At 45.1% G+C, this 26,894-nt stretch overlaps 1 protein-coding gene across 4 annotated transcripts in view; it reads left to right on the plus strand.

Moving 5' to 3' along the window:
• The window catches only part of PRXL2A (peroxiredoxin like 2A), an 85,244-nt gene extending 72,985 nt beyond the window's left edge, over positions 1-12,259 (plus strand). For all 4 annotated transcript variants that reach the window (XM_030203272.1, XM_030203274.1, XM_030203273.1 and 1 more), the window contains exon 6: positions 8,844-12,259. In XM_030203272.1, coding sequence (XP_030059132.1) covers positions 8,844-8,957 — 114 coding nt within the window. In that variant the 3' untranslated portion in view covers positions 8,958-12,259. The remainder of the gene's footprint in view (positions 1-8,843) is intronic.
• Positions 12,260-26,894: the final 14,635 nt, after the last annotated feature.

Consider the following 26,894-nt stretch of genomic DNA (forward strand, 5'->3'; position numbering starts at 1 on the left):
GGGAAGTGTCAAAACTTGCTGAAAGGGAACTTATCTTACTACTCCATGCCACAGCCAGAGTATCTGAAGGAAGACTTGTAGGGTCATAATCACGATGTACTGTCATTGCTGAAGCAATTGAATTCAAAATTTTAAAAAGTGTATGTTATCGGTTGAGAGCATGAACAATTTGTTTTCCAAAGAAGTCCGCTTTAGCTTTTCTTAGTGCGCAACCAGTATTCCTTGTTTCCTTGTACCGAGAGAGAAACAGTACATGGTCTGCGTTTGTGCGCGATTTACGCCATTTTCTGACCGCCAATCGGAGATGAGAATAGAGAAGCCACAATGTAGGTGTGTACCAAGGAGCACTTTGCATGGGACAGTCAGAAGTGGTTGTGAGTGGAGCATGCTCATCTAGAATTGATAACAAGATCTTTTAAGTTGAGAGGCCTGTTGATGTAGTAGTAAAGAAGATGGTGGTAAGGGGGGTTTTGATAATCCACTGTGAAACATTAGAAATATTATCATTCTGAAGTCAAAAAGATTGGAAGGAAAAGGGACCTCGGGGATCCAGCAGTTCGCATTGCAAAGAGAAAGTCAGAAGAGCATGGTCTGACCAAGGGATGGGAATATAATGAAGGTAGTTAGCACAAATAGATAAACCAGAAGAGGTAAAAATAAGATCAAGGATATTACCTGCTTTGTGAGTTGGGAAGGTCATAAGCTCAAAGTCGATGAAAGAGCAAGGAAAGCATTCAAGTTCTCAGACAGGGGACGTTTGAAATCACCAACTAAAAGAAAAGGATCGAAAACTGTTGAACTCTCAGGAATGCTGACAATTCGTCGAATGAGGTTGACGAGGGAGATGGAGGGCAATAGAGCACCACCGTCTATGCTGAGGATGACCAGAAAGTAATATGTAGAATAAGTACTTCAGTTATAGCCAAAGGTGTAGTAGGGCAGAGTGAATCCTTGAATGAATAACGAACAAAGCAAGCAACCCCACCTCCATGACAGGTGGGGTGTTAGATATCATAAGTATGGTAATTGGAAGGATAGGCTTCCTGGAGAGCAGCAGTGTCTCCAGGACACAACCATGTTTCCGTTACAAGAAGAAGGTCTAAAGAATGACAAGATGAGGTCAACTGTTAGAGGGGATTTATAACAAAGTGAATGTACATTAAGAAGGCCTACCTTCAAGAGGTAAAGAGAAGGTGGAGATCTGTCGAACCAGGTCGAAAGCGGTACCAAAGTTTTAAAAAGTGGATGGGGCCGCTAGTTCAGGGCACGAGTGCAAAAGGACTGGAATAAAAGAGGTAAGAGAAGGAAGATCTGTGGGAACTGACATAGTGACCCGAAGACTGCCACTGAATGTGAAATTAGGAACCTTGATAGGTGATGGCAGCACCTCTCTCTCTTGTGCACCTAGTCTCTCTCTCATGCTCCGCACCCCTCAGCCTTCACCCACTCTCGCTCATAGTCACCAGTTTTTACCTCTCTATTTGTAGCGCTGCCTCTGAAACAGCTTTCCTGGCTTTGCACAGTGATTTTGCTCTCCACATACTTGAGCTGCACTGTGCAGGAAGTCTCTTGGTTTCATTTCCTGTGAGACTTCCCAAACTTCCTGCACAGCGTGTCTCAAGTATGTGGAGAGCCCAATCGCTGTGCAGAACCAGAGAAGCCGTTTCAGAGGCAATGCTGCGAATAGAGTAAAATTTTCAAGGTATGAAATCCCGAGCTCCAGGGTGCAAATTTTAGGTGCAATGGTGACCTGGCCCCCGGGACATGTTAAGCCTTGCCTTAGAGGCTAACTTAGTAACCTGTGGGATATTCCTTGTCTGTGACCTCTTTCATATGGACAGCAAACGTCAAAGGAAGTTGTTCTTTGGCTGTTCCAGGAGCAGAATTTGTAATAACATAGGAGGCAAACTTTTATATGAGGGTTCAGCCAAGGGAAGTCTTGCCTCACCAATTTGCTTCTTTTCTTTGAAGACTTGAATAAACATGTAGATAAAGGTGAGCAGGTTGATGTAGTTTATCTAGATTTTCAAACTTTTGACAAAGTTCTTCATGAGAGACTCCTGAGAAAATTAAGTAGAGGAGTGTGGTAGCCGTGTTAGTCCACTCTTAAGGTTATCAATAGAAATCAAACAAAATAAAACATGGAAAAGAAAATAAGATGATACCTTTTTTATTGGACATAACTTAATACATTTCTTGATTAGCTTTCGAAGGTTGCCCTTCTTCGTCAGATCGGAAATAAGCCACATATGTAAGCATTTATAGGATGAATAACTCTTGTGGGCAAAGCTACCCAATGAGTAATTCCCAGGTTCCATTTACAGGAGTCTGGCTAAACCAACTTCCTAGCTCTGTCCAGGGGTTATATATTATAAAGGAACCTGGCTGTTCTGGGCCTACACCAGAACTTTTCTTCTGTTAGAGAGAACTGGAATAAAAGTAAAGTCACTGCTGTGAAATATATTAATTTATTATATAGGTAAGAAAATAGAATAATACACCCTACACTACAGCTCAGCTGTACAAATGTAGCTCCCTTATGCTGATAAGCAACTGTAGAATGTATTGTCTAACTAAAACACTGATATCACTGGTTACTAGGTTATTACACAATCCTGATTAGTAATACTGACTAGGTCATGAAGTAATACAGTTAGCAGCACATCTTCCTGATCACAAAGTTCTGACTATTTCCGATCTGACGAAGAAGGGTAACCTTCGAAAGCTAATCAAGAAATGTATTAAGTTATGTCTGAGAAAATTAAAAAGTCATGGGATAGGAGGCAGTGTCCTTTTGTGGATTAGGAAGTGGTTGTCAGACAGAAAACAGAGGGTAGAGTTAAATGACCATTTTTCTCAATGGAAAGAGGGTGAATAGTGGAGTGTCGCAAGGATCTGTACTGGGACCGGTGCTATTTAACATTTTTATAAATGATCTGGAAATCGGAACAACAAGCAAGGTGACTAAATTTGCAGGTGACACAAAACTATTCAAAGTTGTCAAAAACACATATGGACTGTGAAAAATTGCAGGAAGACATTAGGAAACTGGAAGACTGAGCATCCAAATGGCAGATGAATTTTTAATGTGGGCAAATGCAAAGTGATGCACATTGGAAAGAATAATCTGAATCATAGTTACCTGATGCTAGGGGACCACCTTAGGAGTCGGCACCCAGTGTCATTGTAGACAGTACTCTGAAATCTTCTGCCCAGTGTGCGGCGGCAGCCAAAAAAGCAAACAGGATGCTAGGAATTGTTAGGAAAGGGATGGTAAATAAGACCAAGAATAATACTGCATTCAATTTTGGTCACTGTATCTCAAAATAGGTATAGCAGAAAAAGCTCAAAGAAGAGCAACCAAAATGATAAAGGTGATGGAACTCCTCTCATATGAGGAAAGGCTAAAGAGGTTAGGGCTCTTTTGCTTGGAAAACAGACAGCTGAGGGAGGATATGATTGAGGTCTACAAAGTCCTGCGTGGTGTGGAACGGGTAAAAGTGAATTGATTTTTCACTCTTTCAAAAAGTGCAAAGACCAGGGTACACTCAGGCCCTCATGATCAAAAGCAAACTCTGGCGCTAGAGGCTGTTAACGCCATACTAGCGCCAGAGTTTGCAGCCGACCCATGATCAGAGCCCTCGAGTGCCTGAAACAGCACACTCGAGGGCTCTCAGCGCAAGTAGCATGCAAATGCATGCCAAACCCCCAGAAAACGTCGTGGCCGCCGCCGGCCAAACCCTCTCCCGCCCTCCCACCCAGCGACGGGGGGGGGGGGGGGGGGGGGGGGTCTCCAGCCCCCGAAACCCCCAGAAATCGTCGATCCATCGACGGGGGGGGGGGGGGGTCTGGACCTCCAGTCCACCCCAAATCCTCCCCCCAGCGTTGTCCTTAAATTCCCTGGTGGTCCGTGGTGTCGTGACACCCCCCTGGCCCCGTCCTGGCCCCCCTACCTTGTGTTGGAGGAGGGACGCAGCCTGCCTGCCTCCCTCCTCTTCCAGTCAGTCGACACCCAAAATGGCGGCGCCCAGCACCGCCCACTGCATCCTGGGATGCACTGGGCGGGGCTACAGACCATGTAAGGGAGCGGGAGAGGGTTTGGCCGGCGGCGGCCACGACGTTTTCTGGGGGTTTGGTGGGGGGGGGGACCTCGTTCGGGCCTCGGGGCAGGCTGTTTGACAGGTTTGGGCTTTTGACAACCCAGACCTGTCAAACAAGTGCGGGAGGATCGGCACAATTCTCCCGCACTTTAAACATGATGATCAAAGATAATAGCGCTGCTTAGATTTGCATGCATTATCTTTGATCATCGATGCAGAAAAGCCCTGCGCTGTCCTGGTGCTATTTTTAGGGCGCTGTTTGGAACAGCGCAGGGCTTTTGATCATCTGCGCCTCAATGAAGTTACATGGAAATACTTTTAAAAACAAATAGGAGGAAATAATTTTTCACTCAAAGAATAGTTAAGCTCTGGAACTCATTGCTGGAGGATCTGGTAACAGCAGTTAGCGAATCTGGGTTTAAAAAAAGGTTTGGACAGGTTCCTGGAGGAAAAGTCTATAGTCTGCTACTGAGATGGACATGGGGAGAAGACACTGCTTGCCTGGGATTGGTAGCTTGGAATGTTGCTACTGTTTGGGTTTCTACCAGGTACTTGTAACCTGGATTAGCCACTGTTGGAAGCAGGATACTGGACTAGATGGACCACTGGTCTGAGCCAGAATAGCTATTATGTTTTTAGCAGAGGAAAATCCTGCATGTTGACCTCTAAAATGTGCTGCACAAAGGGGCCCTTTTACAAAGTTGCACTGAAAAATGACCTGCGGCAGTGTAGATATGTGTTTTGGGCGCGTGCAGAATCATTTTTCAGCGCACTTGTAAAAAATGCTTTTTAAAAATTTTTGCCAAAAATGGACATGTGGCAAAATGAAAATTGCCATGCATCCATTTTAGGTCTGAGACCTTGCCACCAGCCATTGACCTTAGCAGTAGGGTCTCGCGTGGTAACCGGTTGGTAATGGTCTACGCGCATACAATGCTGATTACCACCCACGCACCAGAAAATAAAAATGTGTAAATGGCACGCATGTATATTCTTTTCAAAATCATTTAAACCTTCCAGTCCTTTCTGATCACTTCTATTTAAGATTTTTTTGCTTCTTAAGGAGTAAATATTTTGCTAATGGGGACTAATTAACGCACTTGTGAACAGCAATTTGCAGCAAAAAAAAAAAACTACCTACAGTTGATGGCAAGTCTCCATAACATCTGAGACCTAGTTTTTGTGTGTGCAGTATTATTTTTGGAATCCAGAATTTCATCTGCATTCCACATGAGAGCTCAAGAAACAAGGCATGAAGGAAAAAAGTGAATAAACTTTAGTTTACAATGTAGTCATATAAGTACATAAGTATTGCCATACTGGGAAAGACCAAAGGTCCATCGAGCCCAGCATCCTGTTTACAACAGTGGCCAATGCAGGTCACAAATACCTGGCAAGATCCCAAAAATGTACAAATCATTTTATACTGCTTATCCCAGAAATAGTGGATTTTCCCCAGTCCATTTAATAACGGTCTATGGACTTTTCCTTTAGGAAGCCATCCAAACCTTTTTTAAACGCCGCTAAGCTAACTGCCTTTACCACATTTACTGGCAACAAATTCCAGAGTTTAATTACACGTTGAGTAAAGAAAATGTTTCTCCAATTCGTTTTAAATTTACTACATTGTAGCTTCATTGCATGCCCCCTAGTCCTAGTATTTTTGAAAAGCTTAAACAGACGCTTCACATCTACCCGTTCAACTCCACTCATTATTTTATAGACCTCTATCATATCTCCCCTCAGCCGCCTTTTCTCCAAGTTGGAGAGCCCTAGCTGCTTTAGCCTTTCCTCATAGGGAAGTCGTCCCATCCCCTTTATCATTTTTGTCGCCCTTCTCTGCACCTTTTCTAATTCCACTATATCTTTTTTGAGATGCGGCGACCAGAATTGAACACAGTATTCGAGGTGTGGTTCCGAAATAGAATTCTCAATTATTCTAGAGACACAGTATCTATAGAATAATTGAGAATTCTATTTCAGAACTGAAAAAGACTCTATAAATGATGACAGATAAAGCCTGAAATGGCCCGTCTTCTTTTCCCAGTATATTGAGTGTAGAGTCCTCTACATCTGCACAGAAAGAGGTTGATAGAGTAGAAAGTGAAAGACTGGAGACTAGCAGATGGAGCTAGTTCAGTTGAAATGAACTGATTTCTTTTATGGTAGTGAAACTGGGGTCTCTTGGTTTATTTTATTTCAACAAGTTTATAGATTTGCCAGTCTGGCACCAGCTAATTTGTGTGACTAATAATTATGCATTCATAATAAAGTATACCAAGTGAACATGAAAACATCACTAAAACAACATAAGTTGATTCCCTCTCAGCTGACCCCCTAACTAATGCTCTCAGTTGTACCCACTTATCTAGAGGCCTACCCAAAGAAGCAGGCTTTCACTTGTTTCCAAAATTTTACATCAAGATTGTCCAGTATGTAGCCCACTGTAGATTTTTAGTAAATGTTGTTTTGTTTTTTAAACTATTAGCTAGCACACATGATTTTGAAGAACCACAAAGGTGTGTGGTGGTGGATATAAAGTCACACTACTAACTGGAAGCTCACTCAGTAATGTCTAAACTCAGTTCAAAGCTAGAGTGAGAAATCAATTCTCTGTAGATTAGCACCATACAGGAATGGTGGGGGAAAAGACTTCAGATGCCTGTGATAACCTCAAAATGCTATTGTAATGTCAAATTCCAGCATCAAAATCACAGTTCTCAGTTTCTATCATTGGTCATAAAAAAACCAAACCAGAAGACAGTTTTTTTATTGGTGCAAAAAATCTTCCAACTTCAACTGTGAAAATATTGTCACAAATTCAAAAAACTAAAAGTTGAACTTAGCTTTGTATGGCAGTGCGGGGCAGTCGAAACATCATCCCAACAGGGCCCCTTATCACCATTCGGCTTCCTCAGTGGATTGGATACTGTCTTACCTTCTTTTAGGTTACTGCCTGTCCAACTCAGTGCTGGCGACCGTTGAGCCTAGCCACAGTAAACCATATATAACCACAATATAAAGTCACAATTTCAGATTTAGATGAGTTTGGATCATGCTAAAATCATTTTTAAAAATTAATGCAGCCGACATATGTACAGATTTCTGATCATATGACCTAGTACAGTTTCTTTTGCATCATGCACAAGGTCAATGGCATTAGCCTTAACCTTTTGAGTTGGTTGGTAGAGGATGGGTAGCTTCTTTTCCATTTTGTCCAGTCCAATGCAGGCATAGTTATTTGCAACTGCAATTTGCGACTCCAGTTTTTTGTTGATTGGCTTTGCACTTGTGAGGGCTGCAGCAGTGATGCTCTTTACCTCCTTCTCTGCCACCTCACAGGCAGACTTCAGGTATGGATGGTTCTCTTTTGTGCTGCTATAAGCAGATGACACCATGGCACAGGTAGAGCTCACCAGTGGCAGGTTAACCACCCTCACCATCACATTCTGTGTGTTACTGAAGTTATTTTGTTCTTCAAACCCTTCTGTTCAAACTCGGAAGATTAACTTGCCCAGAATGAACGGCCTGCACATCATGGATTTCAGGTTATCTGGCTGATTTCCCCTCCGCCTTGCATAGTCCTCAATCTATAACAAATCAGGGAAGGTGTTCCACAGTGAGGAGTTGCAGAACATCTCATGGCTTGTAGCACCTTGACCATACTGATGGGTCTTCTTTAAGGCTTTATGGGAAGTCTGATTGGGAAGTTCCCAGAATGAAAATGTTCTAGTGAGTTACTGTCTTGTCTTCATTAATTTCAACCTATTCCTGTTGTAAGGAAATGCCACCCAACAGAGGTAGCACTTCCTTATGACAGGAAAAGGCTAAAATAAATCCACCTCTACAAAACTAACCAAAAGAAAGTCTTCCTTTTGTTAAAATGTAGAAAGCTGTGTTCGCTATCCATTGCTAGTTGTGTTAGTTCAGGTGGGGCTTTACTACCCTGAAGTTGTTGCATTGCACCACTCATTACATGCGAAGGAGAGCTTTACTTTATCATGAAAACTTCATGAAATTGCCGTACTGTTTCTTCCATTTAACATGGCATTAGTGAAGCAGATCTTGTTACAGTTATGTTCCACCTAGGGATGGGTGGAAGCATGCCACTGTATTACTATACATTACTAGCCGTTATGCCTGTTAAAACGGGCGAGATTTCCAGCTACCCTCCTCGCCAGGTCGCCGCCTCTCCCCCCCCCCCCCCAAGGTCGCCGCTACCGTCCCCCCCCCCCCCCGAGTCGCCGGCCCGGGCCCTCTCTTCGTGATTCAACTTACAGCGCCGAAACCGCAGCAGGCAGGTCAGCTGAGCTGCCGTCGGCCTTCCTTCTCTGCCTGTGTCCCGCCCTCGTGTGACGTAACGTCGGCAAGGGTGGGACAGAGGCAGGGAAGGAAGGCCGACGGCAGCTCAGCTGATCTGCCTGCTGCGTTTTCGGTGCTGTAAGTTGAATTGCGAAGAGAGGGCCCGGGTGGAGGGGGGCAGCGGCGGTGACTCCGTTTGGGGGGGAGCGGTAGCGACCTCGGCGGTTCCCTCCCTCCCTCCCCTTCGCGCAGTTTCCCTCTCTGTCCCGCCCCCATCATCACGTATTGACTCGGGAGTGGGACAGAGATGGAAAGCCTCTACTGCGCATTTGCGGGTGAGTACGGTCACTCGCAATTTATATGTTTGATAGTTACTGCACTGAAATTTGTAGAGTCTGGTGCCAGAATATGGACACTTTTTTTTTTCCTCCCATTTTATAGGGTATTCTTTTAGAGCATCGGGAGAAAGAATTTGGTGATAAAGTGAATATTACAGCTGTCCTTGAAGCAGCCAACATGATAGGATCTCAGACGTCGTCAAGCAAAACCACATAAACTAAAATGCAGAATGCAATATAAGCACTGTTTTTTACTGCTGCAGTGTTATGCTGACATAGATGAGACTCACTTCCCCTTAATCCCTCAGCCCATCTGATTCTCTGCAAGGTCTTGGTTTCTTCTGTGTGGAGTGCTGTTCTGATAGGCCCCTTTTTTCTTCAGTGCTGTTTTCATGATTTTGTCAACTACCCAGCTTTCAGCCCCTCACTATGTTGCTCATATGGGTTAGTGGACAGCGTGAGAGAGATTTAATTATAAATGTTAATCGATAATTTATGGCCTGCAGATTATGAAGGGAATTGACTTTTTATTTTCCAAATCTTTTTATTCCTGTCATTATTTCAGCATCCTCCCTTCTGTTTGTCATACCAGACCACAAAGCTGTGGGGTTTACTATTTGCTTGGTAACTTGAGGTTTTAGTTTTTGTTAATTTTTTTTTTTTAATTAAAAATGTGACGACCAGGCTGGGGAGATGGGTTGGGGGCATTTTTGTTCTCATTTTGCACAACTCATTCATTAAGGGTATCATTTATTAACAGTGTTCACTAATACAGTTATTGTGTGTTACCAATGCCATTAAACAGCCCTGAGGCAAAATGCCTGCTTTTGATAACCCTTTTTAAGTGAGTAAAATGTTACCTATAAATTTTATACTGACTCTGATGAGGACAACTCAATTTTCTAACAGCAAAATATCAGAACAGTTGAAGAGTGTCTGAAAACTCTTAAGGATCTTGGAATATCCTCCCCAAATTTTGCCACTGATTGCCTTCCTACATGGAAGTCTTGATTTCCTCATATTCCTGTGTAAATCTTTGCATAATGATACTCTGAAATTGGATATTGCTGCTGAACTGCCTGCTGCTTTTGGGTTAAATGGTGCCCTAGGCTAGCTGCCCTTGTGCCTAGCTTTGGGTATAAATCACTTCTGGCAACTGGGTTAAACCAGGATTAGACTAGTCGTTTGAAGAAAAGAAAAATGATGGCTGATTGCAAGGCTATTAAACCTATCAGTGCTTCAATCAGTCCCCACCTTCTCAAAAACCTGTTGAATATTTTGCGATTTTATATTTTTTATTTTACATTTACATATTAACATAAATGTTTCAGCAATATCTCACTTAACATTATCCAAAAATCTTCCCAAAGAAAACATATTCTTCAACTTTGTCCACACAATTGGATCCAAGAACCAGGAAATAAAAAACATTCCGTGAAAAATAATCATCAATAGAGCGGTAGACAGCTTAACACACGCAACCAATATACAGCAAATGAATTATTGGATGCGACCGGGGTATCCCTAACACCTTCTTTAGAATTTACAAATTCTATCAGTTTCTTGGGGTCAAAGAAAACACAATTTATTGAATTCAGTCAATAAACATCTGTAAGGGAATTTCAAAACAAACGAACCACCTAAATTAAGAACTTTAGGTTTTATAACCAAAAATTCTGTCCTTTTCTGTGTTTCCCTTGCTAAGTCAGGGAAAACTTGTATTTTAGACCCCAGGAAAACTGAATTCATATAGCGAAAATACATGTGGAAAATATTATTTCTGTCTGGTTCTAATGCAAATGTCACTAGAAGGGTTGTTCTTTCCGTTATTACTTCCAGAGAACTCTCTAGGAATTCAGTCAAATTTAAATCAGGTTGAGATTGTACAGTCAAAGATCTGGAAGTTCCTGTGATGTATTGGGCTCTGGCTATAGGCGGATAGCCTTCTGTCGGAATTCCCAATATCTCCCCAAAATATTTCTTCAGCATATCAAGTGCAGGTATAAGAGATGACTTTGGGAAATTTAAAAAACGCAAATTGTTTTTCCTCCCTTGATTTTTCAGGTACTCAAGCATACGTGCTTGAAACTCCCTATCCTTGATAGCTGAGACTGCAAAACTCTGTAAGTGAGCAACCTCAACTTCTAGTGAAGTAACTCTATTCAAATGATTTTCAGTTTGTCCAGACAGAGTTTGACACGACTGTTTCAAATCTGCTATCTCTCCCCTAAAGGAGTTGGATAACTGAAGAAGGGAGGAATTTAATCCCTGTATCGCATCCCATAACGATTCCATAGTTACAACAACTGGTCTCACTATACCTCCATTCCCTCTGGAAGCAGCGTTCTGGGCAGTAGAAGAAGAAAGCTCCAAACTTTGGCTTTCCTCCATTAACAGCCTGCCCGGGGTCAACACTGTGACGGGTCCTCCTCTCACAGTTAGGGAAGACTGGCCCCTCTCTGGCGCCTCTCCTAGCTGTGACCCCATCAACGCGTAGCTACTTCCTGGTTTTGGAGGAGCTGCGTCAGGTGGAGGGTTTAACGAAACTCCCTCACCGCTGCGGTCCACCTCCGTAGTTGCAGGTTCTGTCAAAGCGTGTGTCAGCTGTCCCAGCGCATGGACCCCGAAACTCTCCAGGGTGGTTTGTCGGGCGGTTGGGGCTTCCACCAAGCCCGAGGAGGTGGGTATTTTGGGTTTCCCCTTCCTTTTCCCCATTTCCAGCATGGGGGAAATTCCCAAAAACAATTCCACTCACTGGTGAGTGGGAGCTCCACCACGCCACAACTGTTCAAATCGCCATATTGGATCAAACCTGTTGAATATTATATTGAAGTGTTCTCCTTGGCCCAATTTATGATAGATCTCTTATATCCAAAAGACCCAAAAGATATTGTACAAAACAATAGAAGAGAGCCTCCGAGGATAACTTATTTGCATACAAAACTCAAAAAAATTAATACAAATTAATTTAGAATCAAAAGTCTCATTTCAGTAGCATTCAGTGGAAGAGGATTATTTTTGAGTTTCGTAGCCAAAAGATATTGTGCGATTTATTTGTCAGAAACTAGAAGACGAAGCGGTCTGAGAGATCACAAGCAATATATAATATGATTTCTTGGCTAATTGTTAGCAAAAGTGACACTATTTAATAGATGTGTTGATTGTGTTCCAGGCCTCCCCAAGGACACTTTGTACCTCATATTATATGTCTTCTCTTTTAAGTGGATTAATGAAAACCTGGGTCTAAAGCTGTTTGACTCAGATTGGATATTTCCAGTGAGAGTAGAAAGGACATGGAATAAGATGTTATTCTACAAAAATCTGAAGTGTGTGGAGAAAAATTAATGCATAGATCAGGGCTGGGTACTGCCTCACCCTGGTCACTCCTCAGCATGAGGAGACACGCACAGGCAGAATTATTTCCTGACAAGATGTTCTAGTGTGACCGGGGAACAGAGCAAAGTTGGAATGAATTCTATATATGTGTGAAAAGAAAATAAAGCACTAATTGACTCTGAATTCTCTCTCTCTCTGTTTTTTTTCCCTCTTTCCAGTACCCACATTATCCTTTCCAATACCCACATTATCCTTAGTTTTGAGTGTACATATGCATATAAAACTGGTGAAAGTGGAAGAATATTTTTGATATGTCGTAGATACTGCAGTCACGCATTTCTTTATTTTTTTTTAACTTGTTTTAGTACAGGGTAATAGCTGTGATTTGCAGGTTTTTGTTTTTTTTTCTTATTTCAGTAGTCACTTTTGGTGCAGTTCACAAAGGCACCCAATAGGGTGCCACAAAATTGGCTTTAAGCGGTATTGTATAAGGCCACTTATTCAGGTAAGTGCCGTTTGTATCATACTGGAATAAGGTGCCACTGATGTACAAACATGTAGCTGTGATTTTGAGTCACTGGGGGCCCTGTTTACTAAGCCACGCTAGAGATGCGTTAGCGTTTTTAGCACGCGCTAAGCATTAACGCAGGCTGACCATGTAGACACCTAGAATATTCCTATGGGCATCTACACAGTTAGCGCGCACACTAATTTTTAGCACACGCTAAAAACGTTAGCGCACCTTAGGAAACGGGGCCCTTAGATTACTGCAGTACAATTGTTTCAGAATACAGCAGCCAAACGTATTTTGGGCCTAAAAGGATTTGACAGCTCAACAGCTGCTTTAGTTGCTCTACGTTGGCTTCCTATCCATTTATTTGGATTTTGCTTGCAGCTTTTTCAGTAGTAGCTCAAGATGAGTTACATTCAGGTACACTGGATATTTCTCTGTCCCAGGAGGGCTCACAATCTAACTTTGTACGTGAGGCAATGGAGGGTTAAGTGACTTGCCCAAGATCACAAGGAGCAGCAGCAGGATTTGAACCGGCCACCTCTGGATTGCGAGATCGGTGCTCTAACCACAGGCCACTCCTCCACTCCATTCGAGGGTTTTGTTTAAATTTAGCCTGCGGCATGTTTGGGAGGTGGAGATTAGGTGTGCTCAGTCCTACTTGGTTAGCACAGCTACATTGCCGCATGCCAACCACCAACCAATCGGCGCATTAGTCCTTTACACCTACTAATAGTGCGTGAGCCTTACCAGCACCTAAGTGGCCACGTGCTAAGTGAATTATTTGCACCTTGTCATTAATGGGGAAAAAGGAAATGCAACCATTTTACAGCCGAGCTAAAAGTGGCCTTAGCATGCAGGGAAACTCAACACGCACTAATCTTATTGCATGGCCCCTTTTAGCGCAGCTTAGTAAAAGGACCCCCACTGATTTTTAGTGTAAAACCTGCATAGAAGGCCCAGAATGAAGGAAACTGGCAACCCCCCTCAAATGTCTGTCCTCTTACTATTTTAAGAGTAATGATGTTTACTCACTAAATTCCAGGATATTAAAAGGGTTTGTCTTATGGCTCAATCCTAGTTGAAACTGTGTACTGGAAGTCTGACTGTTTCTATATGTGCTTAGTTTTCATTCTTGTTCACCACACCCATACTATTGTCCTGGGATTAAGCAGAAAAACAAAGGCTTAAAAGTTTAAAAAAAAAAAAAGTTGTTTTTGTTTTTAAATTGGACTAAAATTCATTTTCTGACTAGCTTTCAGGAACTAACATTTCTCTTTCTCAGGTCAGAACAGAATGAGCAAAAGCTGACATTGCTATTCTACTCTAACCAGAGAAAGAGAGTGTTGCTCCCAAAAGCTAATGAAGACGCTATTAAGTTAGTGCAATACGAAAGTTATTGCTTTTGCAATTTTTGGTTATTAATTTGTGTGTCTTTACATTCCAGTGACCTAACACAACCGACATATTTCCTTATTTGGAAAATTGTTGCATTTAGGGAGGAATTCATCAAGGTGCAGTGAAAGATCACCTTTTACTGCACTTTGATTCCCCACGGGATTCAGCGACCTGCGGGATCTCGGTACCAAGGTTGCTGAATCGCACTTCAGAAGAATAATGGTGCTTGCAAGCCACCTCGCAAGTAGCATTATTCCCGTGGCCTGGGAGCATCGGGCACAAAGGTGCAGCTCCCTCCCCCATAGTGGCTAAACTTTTCTTGGGGATTGGGTTCAGACAGGAGCGAGGTTCATTCTCTCCTGCTCAGTGTGGCGCCTTTAGGAAAACTCGTGCAAATACCGCTATGGTTCAAGTTTTCTTATAAGGAAATATGCACAGCTAAATGTGAGCCCTTGGGTTACCTGTTTGCCATAATTTTGCAGTGCATTACAAATTTGTTATAAACCTTGTCTGTACAATTAAATAACTTTTTTTTCCCTTTTTATAATGGACAGTGACACAGCTTACTCCTTTTCTTTTGTAACATTTCTTTGCACCTTCTACCTACAGAAAACATGTGGAGGCTCATTTTCAAAGCACATAGACTTCAAAGTTACATATGTGCTTTGAAAATGAGCTTCACTTCATCTTTTACATACATATAAAAGTAAATTAAGAAATGAAAAGAAACCCTGAAAACCACTCTTAGAAGTGAGGATTCTTTTTTGGCATCTGCTTTCAATTTAGGAGAGTCAGATTCTTAAAAAAAAATAAATAAAGTTTGATGTAGAAATGGCGTAGTGCAAACTGCTAAATTTTAAGATTTACATTAAATGAAACAAATTTGCTGTAGTGTCATTTTAATTTAGCTACATATGCAAAATAAGGAATTCATTAATGCTTAGAAAAAAATTCTTCTTTCCTGCAGTGGAGACAGTTCATGTAAATGATAATAATGAATATGCAAGATAAATCCAGTGGTGTGCTGGTAAATTTTTAACAGGCACTCTCCCTGATCCACTTCTGCACCCCCCCCCCCCCCCCCCCCCCCCCAAATTGCAGAGCTGGCTATACCTGGGGAGCGAGCCTCTGGTGATGGGGGCAATGCATTACTCTGTCCAGGAAAAAAAAATTAAATGCTCCCAGGTTCCAATCTAATTCATGTTTTTAATGTGGGATAAAAAGCCATAAATAAATAAGTAAATAAATAGAAACTCTGAACGTTGAGCACCTGATTCCCATAACATATCTGTTTTAGAAGCTCTTTTACCAGGAGAAAAAAAAATCTCTGCACCAATATAACAGGATTAGGGTGTCCCTATAACGGCTGATAGCTTCTGCAAGTACCGCAGAGGCAGAACCCGTTGCAATTCCATCCCCGGCAACCCACACACACAGTCAACGAGCCACAGAGCACACAGCACGCACTGTGGAACAGTCCCTTACCCCACCACAGCCAAGCCATCAGTCGAAGAAGAACAGGTCACACAGCCTGCACCACACATCAGGCGGGCCGTGCGCTGAGGAGGACCCTGGGGTCTGGGCCCCGCACCCCCACAGTGCTGCCTGCACTGCTTGAAGCCAGGAAAAGGAGAACATTGTTGAGTGTGCTCACCTCAGCTACAGCAGCCTTGTGGTAAGTTATTACCACAACGGCTGCTGCGGCTGAGTTCTCTGGACGACGTTCGCCTCCTGGATTCAAGTAGTGCAGACAACACTATGGGGACGGGTTGGGAGTGCACTTCTTGGTGCACTGTTGGTAGGCAGGCGGCAACGACAATCTGCTTTATCTGGCGCATTCCTGTTCTGGCAGTGGCACCGCGTGCAAATGGGAAGGCAGTGACGCATGCGCATAGGCGCCATTTTTTTGACAAATATATTTAGGGGAGCAACTGCGCCCCTCCCCCCCCCCCAGCTTTGACACTGGAGCCTGGGACCCTGTAGATCGGGGGGGGGGGGGGGGGAGAACCGGCTTGCCCTGCCAGAACAACCGGCTTTCCCTGCCAGAACAACCGGCTTGCAAAAAGCTGAAAAATGTAACAACCAGCTTTTGCGAGCCAGTTCGAGCCTGCTACAGCACAAAATCTCAGTGACTGGCTTGAGAACTGTTGCGTTTTTTTTTGTTTTGTTTTGTTTTGCATTGGCTCTGTTTGAATATTATTACTGCTGTAAGTGTCTATTGCCTGTGTCAGCTTATTTTTGATGTACTAGGGCCCTGATGGCGAACCTATGACACGCGTGTCAGCACTGACGCCTAGCCATTTTGGATGACACGCGGGTTGAAAGCCGGCAGCAGATAGAACCCAGCCTACCTGCTCTTACTGCCAGGGCCGGTCTTAGGCAAGGGCGACAGGGGCGTTGGTGGTCTTATCGCAGCTTCAGAACCCCCCTCCGAGTCGGAGCCCCCCTGCTCCGCCCCACCTCGCAGCCTTGGTAACCAGCAGTCCTCTTTGTCAGAATCATCCAATTAGGAGTGCCCTTGTAGGCGCCAGACAGGCTCCCTACAACCAATCACAGCTCACTGCAGTTGTAGCTCAGCCAGGTGAAAAAACTGCCTGAGGCTCGAGGCAATTGTGATTAAATGTCAAACCTGAGTGCTGAGTTGCGAGTAACCCAGGCAGCTGCTGCTCTCTTCAGACAAATAGTCGGGTCAGCGGCCACTTTCTTCCTCTCTGTGATCCTGTTGCAGCCTTAGCTCAGCTGTGCTTGGACACCGACTGCTGCTCCTGCTCCACACTTTGTTTGGGAAGTTCCTAAAAATACCGGTCCAGCTAAGAAATCACTTTTCATTGCTTTTATAATGCTCCTTTCACTACTTGTTTGTAGCAATTCGTTATGAGAGAGGGAAAACAAAAAGGGAGAATAAATCATGGGTGCCGTTTCCCGCCATTAGAAATAGCGGCAGGTAAGTTAAATAATTAGTTTTTGGTTTATTAAATGCAGTTATATATTACAATTATACATTTTTGTTATTTAAACTATAAATATTGCGAAATTATGGTTTTTTTCTCGAAGTGACACACCACCCGAGTTATGCTCGGAGTTTTGGCGAATTTTGACACACCAAGCTCAAAAGGTTGCCCATCACTGCACTAGGGTGAAACTAGAAATGTAATAGTCTGCTCTTTGTGTTTGACATTTGTAGGCCTCTGACATCTACTAGACCCTGGATGTTACATATACAGTGGTGGAAATAAGTATTTGATCCCTTGCTGATTTTGTAAGTTTGCCCACTGACAAAGACATGAGCAGCCCATAATTGAAGGGTAGGTTATTGGTAACAGTGAGAGATAGCACATCACAAATTAAATCCGGAAAATCACATTGTGGAAAGTATATGAATTTATTTGCATTCTGCAGAGGGAAATAAGTATTTAATCCCTCTGGCAAACAAGACCTAATACTTGGTGGCAAAACCCTTGTTGGCAAGCACAGCGGTCAGACGTCTTCTGTAGTTGATGATGAGGTTTGCACACATGTCAGGAGGAATTTTGGTCCACTCCTCTTTGCAGATCATCTCTAAATCATTAAGAGTTCTGGGCTGTCGCTTGGCAACTCGCAGCTTCAGCTCCCTCCATAAGTTTTCAATGGGATTAAGGTCTGGTGACTGGCTAGGCCACTCCATGACCCTAATGTGCTTCTTCCTGAGCCACTCCTTTGTTGCCTTGGCTGTATGTTTTGGGTCATTGTCGTGCTGGAAGACCCAGCCACGACCCATTTTTAAGGCCCTGGCGGAGGGAAGGAGGTTGTCACTCAGAATTGTACGGTACATGGCCCCATCCATTCTCCCATTGATGCGGTGAAGTAGTCCTGTGCCCTTAGCAGAGAAACACCCCCAAAACATAACATTTCCACCTCCATGCTTGACAGTGGGGACGGTGTTCTTTGGGTCATAGGCAGCATTTCTCTTCCTCCAAACACGGCGAGTTGAGTTCATGCCAAAGAGCTCAATTTTTGTCTCATCTGACCACAGCACCTTCTCCCAATCACTCTCGGCATCATCCAGGTGTTCACTGGCAAACTTCAGACGGGCCGTCACATGTGCCTTCCGGAGCAGGGGGACCTTGCGGGCACTGCAGGATTGCAATCCGTTATGTCGTAATGTGTTACCAATGGTTTTCGTGGTGACAGTGGTCCCAGCTGCCTTGAGATCATTGACAAGTTCCCCCCTTGTAGTTGTAGGCTGATTTCTAACCTTCCTCATGATCAAGGATACCCCACGAGGTGAGATTTTGCGTGGAGCCCCAGATCTTTGTCGATTGACAGTCATTTTGTACTTCTTCCATTTTCTTACTATGGCACCAACAGTTGTCTCCTTCTCGCCCAGCGTCTTACTGATGGTTTTGTAGCCCATTCCAGCCTTGTGCAGGTGTATGATCTTGTCCCTGACATCCTTAGACAGCTCCTTGCTCTTGGCCATTTTGTAGAGGTTAGAGTCTGACTGATTCACTGAGTCTGTGGACAGGTGTCTTTCATACAGGTGACCATTGCCGACAGCTGTCTGTCATGCAGGTAACAAGTTGATTTGGAGCATCTACCTGGTCTGTAGGGGCCAGATCTCTTACTGGTTGGTGGGGGATCAAATACTTATTTCCCTCTGCAGAATGCAAATAAATTCATATACTTTCCACAATGTGATTTTCCGGATTTAATTTGTGATGTGCTATCTCTCACTGTTACCAATAACCTACCCTTCAATTATGGGCTGCTCATGTCTTTGTCAGTGGGCAAACTTACAAAATCAGCAAGGGATCAAATACTTATTTCCACCACTGTATATATCAAACATATAAACGGCGAGTGACCGTACTCACTCGCAAATGCGCAGTAGAGACTTCCCTCTGCTCCGACCCTGCGTCAATACGTGATGACGGGGGCGGGACAGAGAGGGAAGTCTCTACTGGCATGCTGCAGACGTCGGAACCGCTCCCCCTCCCACGGAGCCGCCGCCCCTCCACCCGGCCCGAGCAGCACTGTAAACTTACATCACCACGCAGCAGCAGGCACATCAGCAAAGCTGCCATCGGGCTTCCTTCTCTGCCTTTGTCCCGCCCTCGCCGACGTTATGTCACACGAGGGCGGGACACAGGCAGATAAGGAAGCCCGCCCTGACGGCAGCCTTGCTGATGTGCCTGCTGCTGCATGCTGATGTAAGTTTACAGTGCTGCTCGGGCCGGGTGGAGGGGCGGCGGCGGCGACTCAGGGGGAGGCGGGGCAGCGCCAACCCCGGGGGGGGGGGGAGGCTCGGAAACCCCCCATTCCAAAAGTAGCCCGTTTTCACGGGCTCAACGGTTAGTGTGTGTATATATATATATATATATATATATATATATATATATATATAGTTCCCAGATTTGCGCACCCAAAATGCAAATCAATTGAATAATGAACTCAACATCAATAATTGGGTTCTAACAACCAATAATGGATAATTGGCACCCATTAAAATTTGTGCATTCATTTGGCTGCACGGTATAAGGCAGTGCACCTACCTAAAAGGACACGTGCCCTTTATAGAATTGTACATAACACCCATTTTTGAGTGCAATTTATAGAATCTGACCCAATGTGTGTACAACTTGTCACTTGTATAGCTGTTCCCAAAGCAAGCAGCAAATGGGAGGAAGGCTTTCTAAAAAGATAGAAATGTGTAGCTGCAAAGCACATGATGGAGTACAATATTTTACATTGTAAAAGTGTGTGACATAGGCTCATTGATGGTTTGTTAAGGTTAGTGTACCATCCAGTGGCCAAATGATACTGATGCAGTGACTGTGATACACAGAGGTATTTCCCAATGTACACTGTTGTGAAAAGTTACATCACCTAAGCAAAACATCACATTTATATGCTTGGTTGGCTCACAGTCAAAGTGTGTCGCAGAGATGTGCACATCATTACATTCAGAAATTAATGTTGCATTTGTTTTGAGTGGGCTTGTGAAATTTTGTGGTTTATTATATATGTTATTCTAGATGTATTGTAGAATTTGTAGAATCCATGGATTCTGCACCAAGTGCCCTAATCAAACAATAGGATTGTCTTTCAATAGAAATGCAGAACATTTGGTCAATCATACTGCAGCTAGAAGCAAAGCTCAGACAGTGTACATTTTGGCAGGATTTGCCAAAGCATTCAATGTTTGTTGACCAGTATGGAGGATGGTTTAGGGATGGAAACAGATTCACAGATGACCAGAGAAAAAGGTGTGTGGCATGGTCAAGGAAGTGTTCAGGTTGGAGCAGGAGAGAATGGGAGCATGTTATTAGTAATGAAAGCTCTTTCTAGATCTCAGTTAAGGGGGGTGCATGGCAGCCAGTGACTTCACATCATTGATGGGATGGTCAGTACACAAAAATACATTGAAATCCTCACCAGGTGCATGCTGCCATTGGATCAGCAGCAATTTCCTGGAGACTACTTTTTCCAGGATGACTATACCATTGAGCAAAAACAGTGGCAGACTGAAAGAAAAAGAACTGGGGGAGGACAACTGAATGGCCATCACAGTCTCCAGATCATAATCCATTTGAGAATTTATGGCTTAAAGTGTCACTGGAAATAGTTAAGACAGCTGATGAACAAAGGAGAACCTGTTGAGTCTTGTGTTACTGCTGGAATCATGTCATCAGGAACAACTGAAGATGATGTACGCCATGCCAGAGAGCTACCAGCACCTAAAGAACAAAGGCTAGCCAATTAAGTATTAAAAACCAAAACTGTTCAAATGACCCTTTTCAGGGCCGCTACAACAAGTAGGAGGAAATATTTTTTTACTCAAAGAATAGTTAAGCTAAGGAACTCGTTGCCAGAGGATGTGGTAACAGTGGTTAGCATATCTGGGTTAAAAAAAATGTTTGAACAAGTACCTGGAGGAAACGTCCAGTCTGTTATTGAGATGGATATGAGGGAAGCCACTACTTGCCCTGGGATTGGTAGCATGGAATGTTACTACTATTTGGGATTCTGCCAGGTACTTGTGACCTGGATTGGCCACAGAAGCAGGATATGGACCATTGGTCTAAACCAGAATGGCTATTATGTTCTTTTGTGGGCTACAAAGTAATTATTTTCCTTCAGTTTTGATATGTCTCTGTTTGTAGATATGATTATTTTTCATCTGTTTTTTTCTCTTAATGATTTGGCGTGAATATTTTTTTTGAAACATTAAAAAAAAAAAACGAAAGAAAACAGGTGTAATAGATGACTGAAAAATCCAGAAGGACGCTTGGATGCACAGGGAGGCAGAGGAATGTCCAGCAGGTAAAAATATGCACTAACACTATTGTGCCAGTTGTGTGTAAAATGTTCAGAATATTAACTAGCATATGCATGTGGGGGCTAACCAAGTTTCAGTTTTGATTTCGGCACCAATACTGGCCTGAAATCCAGATTCAGCTGTGTTTCAGTTTTAGCTGAAAATGTGACCACTCTCTGCTGCCCTCTCACAACCTGTAGGCTCTTCCCGGGCCTACATTCAAAGCCTTGGTGGTCTAGTGGCCTCTTTGGGGCAGTACTGATCCCCAGTTGCTTAGCCCCCCGCTGGCTCCACAGTCACAATTACTGCTGCGACTTCTCAAGGCAGCCATTTTGAGATTGCTCCTGCCCATGCCAGTTCCAATCTCCAGTCACTTCTGTGCACGTCGGTTCCAATCTCAAAATGGCTGCTACAGAAAGTCATGGCAGCCATTTTGACTGAGGCGCTAGCAGGAACAGGAGTGACTGGGGATTGCTCCTGCCCCAAAGAGGTCACTAGGCCACCAGGGTTTCAAAGGTAGGCCCAGGCAGGGCATACAGGTATGGGGAGGGTGGAGTTTGTGGTCAAGGGGATGGGCAGCCCAGTAAGACAGGCTTTCTGCAGTTGGAAGGTGCTGGTCAATGGTTCCAGCTGAAACCGTTAACTTATAGAATATTCTAAGCAGCATTTAGGCTTAGAACTGGCACAAGTGTTGCACTTAAGTACATATGCACATAAATATTTGATTACCTGAGCAGGACAATGGTTTCAGTGATGTTTGAATATGTTTTAATTGTTTGTGTTTTATTATGTATGTACGTATGTATGTTTCTCCGAGGACAAGCAGGCTGCTTGTTCTCACTGATGGGTGACGTCCACGGCAGTCCCTCCAATTGGAATCTTCACTAGCAAAGGCCTTTGCTAGTCCTCGCGCACCCATGCGCACCGCGCATGCGCGGCCGTCTTCCCGCCCGAAACCGGCTCGTGTCGGCCAGTCTTCTTTTGGCCGCACTCGGTACGGTTGTGTTACGCCGTTCGTGCCCCTTGTCGACCTCGCGCGTCTCTTTTTGACTTTCGCGTTTAAAAAAAAAAAAAAAAAAAGAATTCGGAAGAGGACCTTTTCGGTCTTTTTCCCTTTCCGCTATTTCCAGTTTTTGCCCCGGTAAGTTTTCTTTCGTCTTCGGGGTAGGCCCTTTTCAGGCCTCGGGTCGAATTTTTTCTCCCCCTCTTTTTGGTGCCCGCCACAATTACGAGTTTTGATTTCGCCGGCGCGATTTTTCCGCCCATGTCATCGAAGTCTCCCAGCGGCTTCAAGAAGTGCACCCAGTGCGCCCGGGTAATCTCGCTCACTGACAGGCACGCGTCGTGTCTTCAGTGTCTGGGGGCTGGGCACCGCCCGCAGGCCTGTAGTCTGTGTGCCCTTTTACAAAAGCGGACTCAGGTAGCGAGATTGGCCCAGTGGAACGTTTTGTTCTCGAGCTCTTCGTCGGCATCGGCACCGGGCGTATCGAGTGGATCGACGTCGACAGCGTCTAGACCTCCGTCCTCGGCCGCGACTGCATCAAGTGCATCGAGGCATCAACCCTCTGCATCGGGGCTGAGTCACCGGAAGGCGGCGTCGGTGGTGCTTCGACTGGAGTGCAGGTGAGGGCTGTCCATTCCCCTGCTGGTGGCGGTGAGCCTTCGGGTGGGTCTCCCCCTACCCTGAGGGCTCCTGCGGTACAGCCCCCCCGAGACCGACCTTCTTCGGCCTCGGCCCCGAGGAAGCGACGGCTGGATTCTACATCCTTGTCGGTGCCGGGAAGCTCCGGTGACATGCTTCGTCCCAAGAAGTCGAAGAAGCATCGACACCGGTCCCCTTCCCGTATCGGCACCGAGAGCTCTGGGTCGCCGAGGGAGTCGGCACCCAGTAGGCATCGGCACCGAGAGGACCGCTCACACTCTGTTCAGGAGGTGTCGATGCGCTCCACTATGGACAGCCCGGAACAGCCTCCATGCCCGGAACAGACTCTGACATCGACACCTGCATCGGCTTGGCTGTAGTAGCGGCGGCACTTCGCAGGCTGGGGGTACACGTGTTCCCATATCTCGACGATTGGCTGGTGAAGAACACATCCGAGGCAGGAGCTCTGCAGTCCATGCAGATGACTATTCGCCTCCTGGAGCTACTGGGGTTTGTGATAAATTATCCAAAGTCCTATCTTCTCCCGGTGCAGAAGCTCGAATTCATAGGAGCTCTGCTGGATTCTCGGACGGCTCGTGCCTATCTCCCAGAGACGAGAGCCAACAACTTGTTGTCCCTCCTCTCTCGGGTGCGAGTGTCCCAGCAGATCACAGCTCGGCAGATGTTGAGATTGCTGGGCCACATGGCCTCCACAGTCCATGTGACTCCCATGGCCCGCCTTCACATGAGATCTGCTCAATGGACCCTAGCTTCCCAGTGGTTTCAGGCTGCTGGGGATCTAGAAGACGTGATCCACCTGTCCACGAGTTTTCTGAAATCCCTGTATTGGTGGACGATTTGGTCCAATTTGACTCTGGGACGTCCTTTCCAAATTCCTCAGCCACAAAAAGTGCTGACCACGGATGCGTCTCTCCTGGGGTGGGGAGCTCATGTCGATGGGCTTCACACCCAAGGAAGCTGGTCCCTCCAGGAACGCGATCTGCAGATCAATCTCCTGGAGTTACGAGCGGTCTGGAACGCTCTGAAGGCTTTCAGAGATCGGCTGTCCCACCAAATTATCCAAATTCAGACAGACAACCAGGTTGCCATGTATTACATCAACAAGCAGGGGGGCACCGGATCTCGCCCCCTGTGTCAGAAAGCCGTCAGCATGTGGCTCTGGGCTCGCCATCACGGCATGGTGCTCCAAGCCACATGTCTGGCAGGCGTAAACAACAGTCTGGCCGACAGGTTGAGCAGGATTATGCAACCTCACGAGTGGTCGCTCAATTCCCGTGTAGTGCAACAGATCTTCCAGGTGTGGGGCACCCCCTTGGTAGATCTCTTCGCATCTCGAGCCAACCACAAAGTCCCTCAGTTCTGTTCCAGGCTTCAGGCCCACGGCAGACTGGCATCGGATGCCTTCCTCCTGGACTGGGGGGAGGGTCTGCTGTATGCTTATCCTCCCATACCTCTGATGGGGAAGACTTTGTTGAAACTCAAGCAAGACCGAGCCACCATGATTCTGATAGCTCCTTTTTGGCCGCGTCAGATCTGGTTCCCTCTTCTTCTGGAATTATCATCCGAAGAACCGTGGAGATTGGAGTGTTTTCTGACCCTCATCACGCAGGATGAAGGGGCGCTTCTGCATCCCAACCTCCGGTCTCTGGCTCTCACGGCCTGGATGTTGAGAGCGTAGACTTTGCCTCTTTGGGTCTGTCCGAGGGTGTCTCCCGCATCTTGCTTGCTTCCAGGAAAGATTCCACTAAGAGGAGTTACTTCTTTCTATGGAAGAGGTTTGCCGTCTGGTGTGACAGCAAGGCCCTAGATCCTCGCTCTTGTCCTACACAGACCCTGCTTGAATACCTTCTGCACTTGTCTGAGTCTGGTCTCAAGACCAACTCTGTAAGGGTTCACCTTAGTGCAATCAGTGCATACCATTACCGTGTGGAAGGTAAGCCGATCTCAGGACAGCCTTTAGTTGTTCGCTTCATGAGAGGTTTGCTTTTGTCAAAGCCCCCTGTCAAACCTCCTACAGTGTCATGGGATCTCAATGTCGTTCTCACCCAGCTGATGAAACCTCCTTTTGAGCCACTGAGCTCCTGCCATCTGAAGTACTTGACCTGGAAGGTCATTTTCTTGGTGGCAGTTACTTCAGCTCGTAGAGTCAGTGAGCTTCAGGCCCTGGTAGCCCAGGCCCCTTACACCAAATTTCATCATAACAGAGTAGTCCTCCGCACTCACCCTAAGTTCTTGCCAAAGGTTGTGTCGGAGTTCCATCTGAACCAGTCAATTGTCTTGCCAACATTCTTTCCCCATCCTCATTCCTGCCCTGCTGAACGTCAGCTGCACACATTGGACTGCAAGAGAGCATTGGCCTTCTATCTGGAGCGGACACAGCCCAACAGACAGTCCGCCCAATTGTTTGTTTCTTTTGATCCCAACAGGAGGTGAGTGGCTGTGGGGAAACGCACCATATCCAATTGGCTAGCAGATTGCATTTCCTTCATTTACGCCCAGGCTGGGCTGGCTCTTGAGGGTCATGTCACGGCTCATAATGTTAGAGCCATGGCAGAGTTGGTAGCCCACTTGAAGTCGGCCACTATTGAAGAGATTTGCAAAGCTGCGACGTGGTCATCTGTCCACACATTCACATCTCATTACTGCCTGCAGCAGGATACCCGACGCGACAGTCGGTTCGGGCAGTCAGTGCTTCAGAATCTGTTCGGGGTTTAGAATCCAACTCCACCCCCCTAGGCCCATTTTTTATTCTGTTCCAGGCTACACTCTCAGTTAGTTGGAAATTGTTAGGTCAATCTCAGTTATGTCCTCGCCATTGCGAGGCCCAATTGACCATGTTTGTTGTTTTGAGTGAGCCTGGGGGCTAGGGATACCCCATCAGTGAGAACAAGCAGCCTGCTTGTCCTCGGAGAAAGCGAATGCTACATACCTGTAGAAGGTATTCTCCGAGGACAGCAGGCTGATTGTTCTCACAAACCCGCCCGCCTCCCCTTTGGAGTTGTGTCTTCCCTTCTCTTTGTCTTGCTACATATGAGACTGGCCGGCATGAGCCGGTTTCGGGCGGGAAGACGGCCGCGCATGGGCGCGCGAGGACTAGCAAAGGCCTTTGCTAGTGAAGATTCCGATTGGAGGGGCTGCCGTGGACGTCACCCATCAGTGAGAACAATCAGCCTGCTGTCCTCGGAGAATACCTTCTACAGATATGTAGCATTCGCTTTTTACCCTGCCTAGGTTTGTTGATAGAGCAAGTTACAAATTTGTAAAATAAAATAATAAATTACCCATTTATACTAGTGTTTTCTAAAGGAAAGTAGGCGCTTACTTTCCACACCAATATGTAGGCCCACTGTTATGAAAATCCCTCTTCATTCACAAAATGGCTAAGTTAGATGTTTAAAAAGAGTTGTTGAAAAAGTAGATATCCATATTGCCTACCCTTTGGAAAAAGCAGTGGCTTTCCCCAAATCTATCTTGTTAATTGCGGTCTCTAAATTTTTTCTGTAGCAACTTGTCTTTTAACCCAGCTCTGTTATGCTTTTACCACATCTACCAAAGATTAACAGTGACAAAATATCTTCTCTGATTTATTTATTTAGATTTTGCTCACACCTTTTTTCAGTGGTTAGAGCACCAATCTTGACATCCAAATGTGGCTGATTCAGATCTCACTTCTGCTTCTTGATCTTAGACAAGTCACTTAACCCTCCATTGGCTCAAGTACAAACTTAAATTGTGAGCACTCCAGGGACAGGGAAAGATTCAGTGTACCTGAACTTAACTCACCTTAAGCTACTGCTGAAAAAGTTGTGAGCAAAATCCAAATAAATAAGGGGCCCTTTTACAAATGCTTGCCAAAAAGTGGCGTGCGCTGGACTATTTCTCCACCGCTTCTGGAAAAAAAGGTTTGTTTGGGTTTTTTTCTTGGGGGCAGGGGGGAGAGCAGGAAATG

Source organism: Microcaecilia unicolor, chromosome 5 (genome assembly GCF_901765095.1).
Source record: "Microcaecilia unicolor chromosome 5, aMicUni1.1, whole genome shotgun sequence".
Taxonomy (NCBI): Eukaryota; Metazoa; Chordata; class Amphibia; order Gymnophiona; family Siphonopidae; genus Microcaecilia; species Microcaecilia unicolor.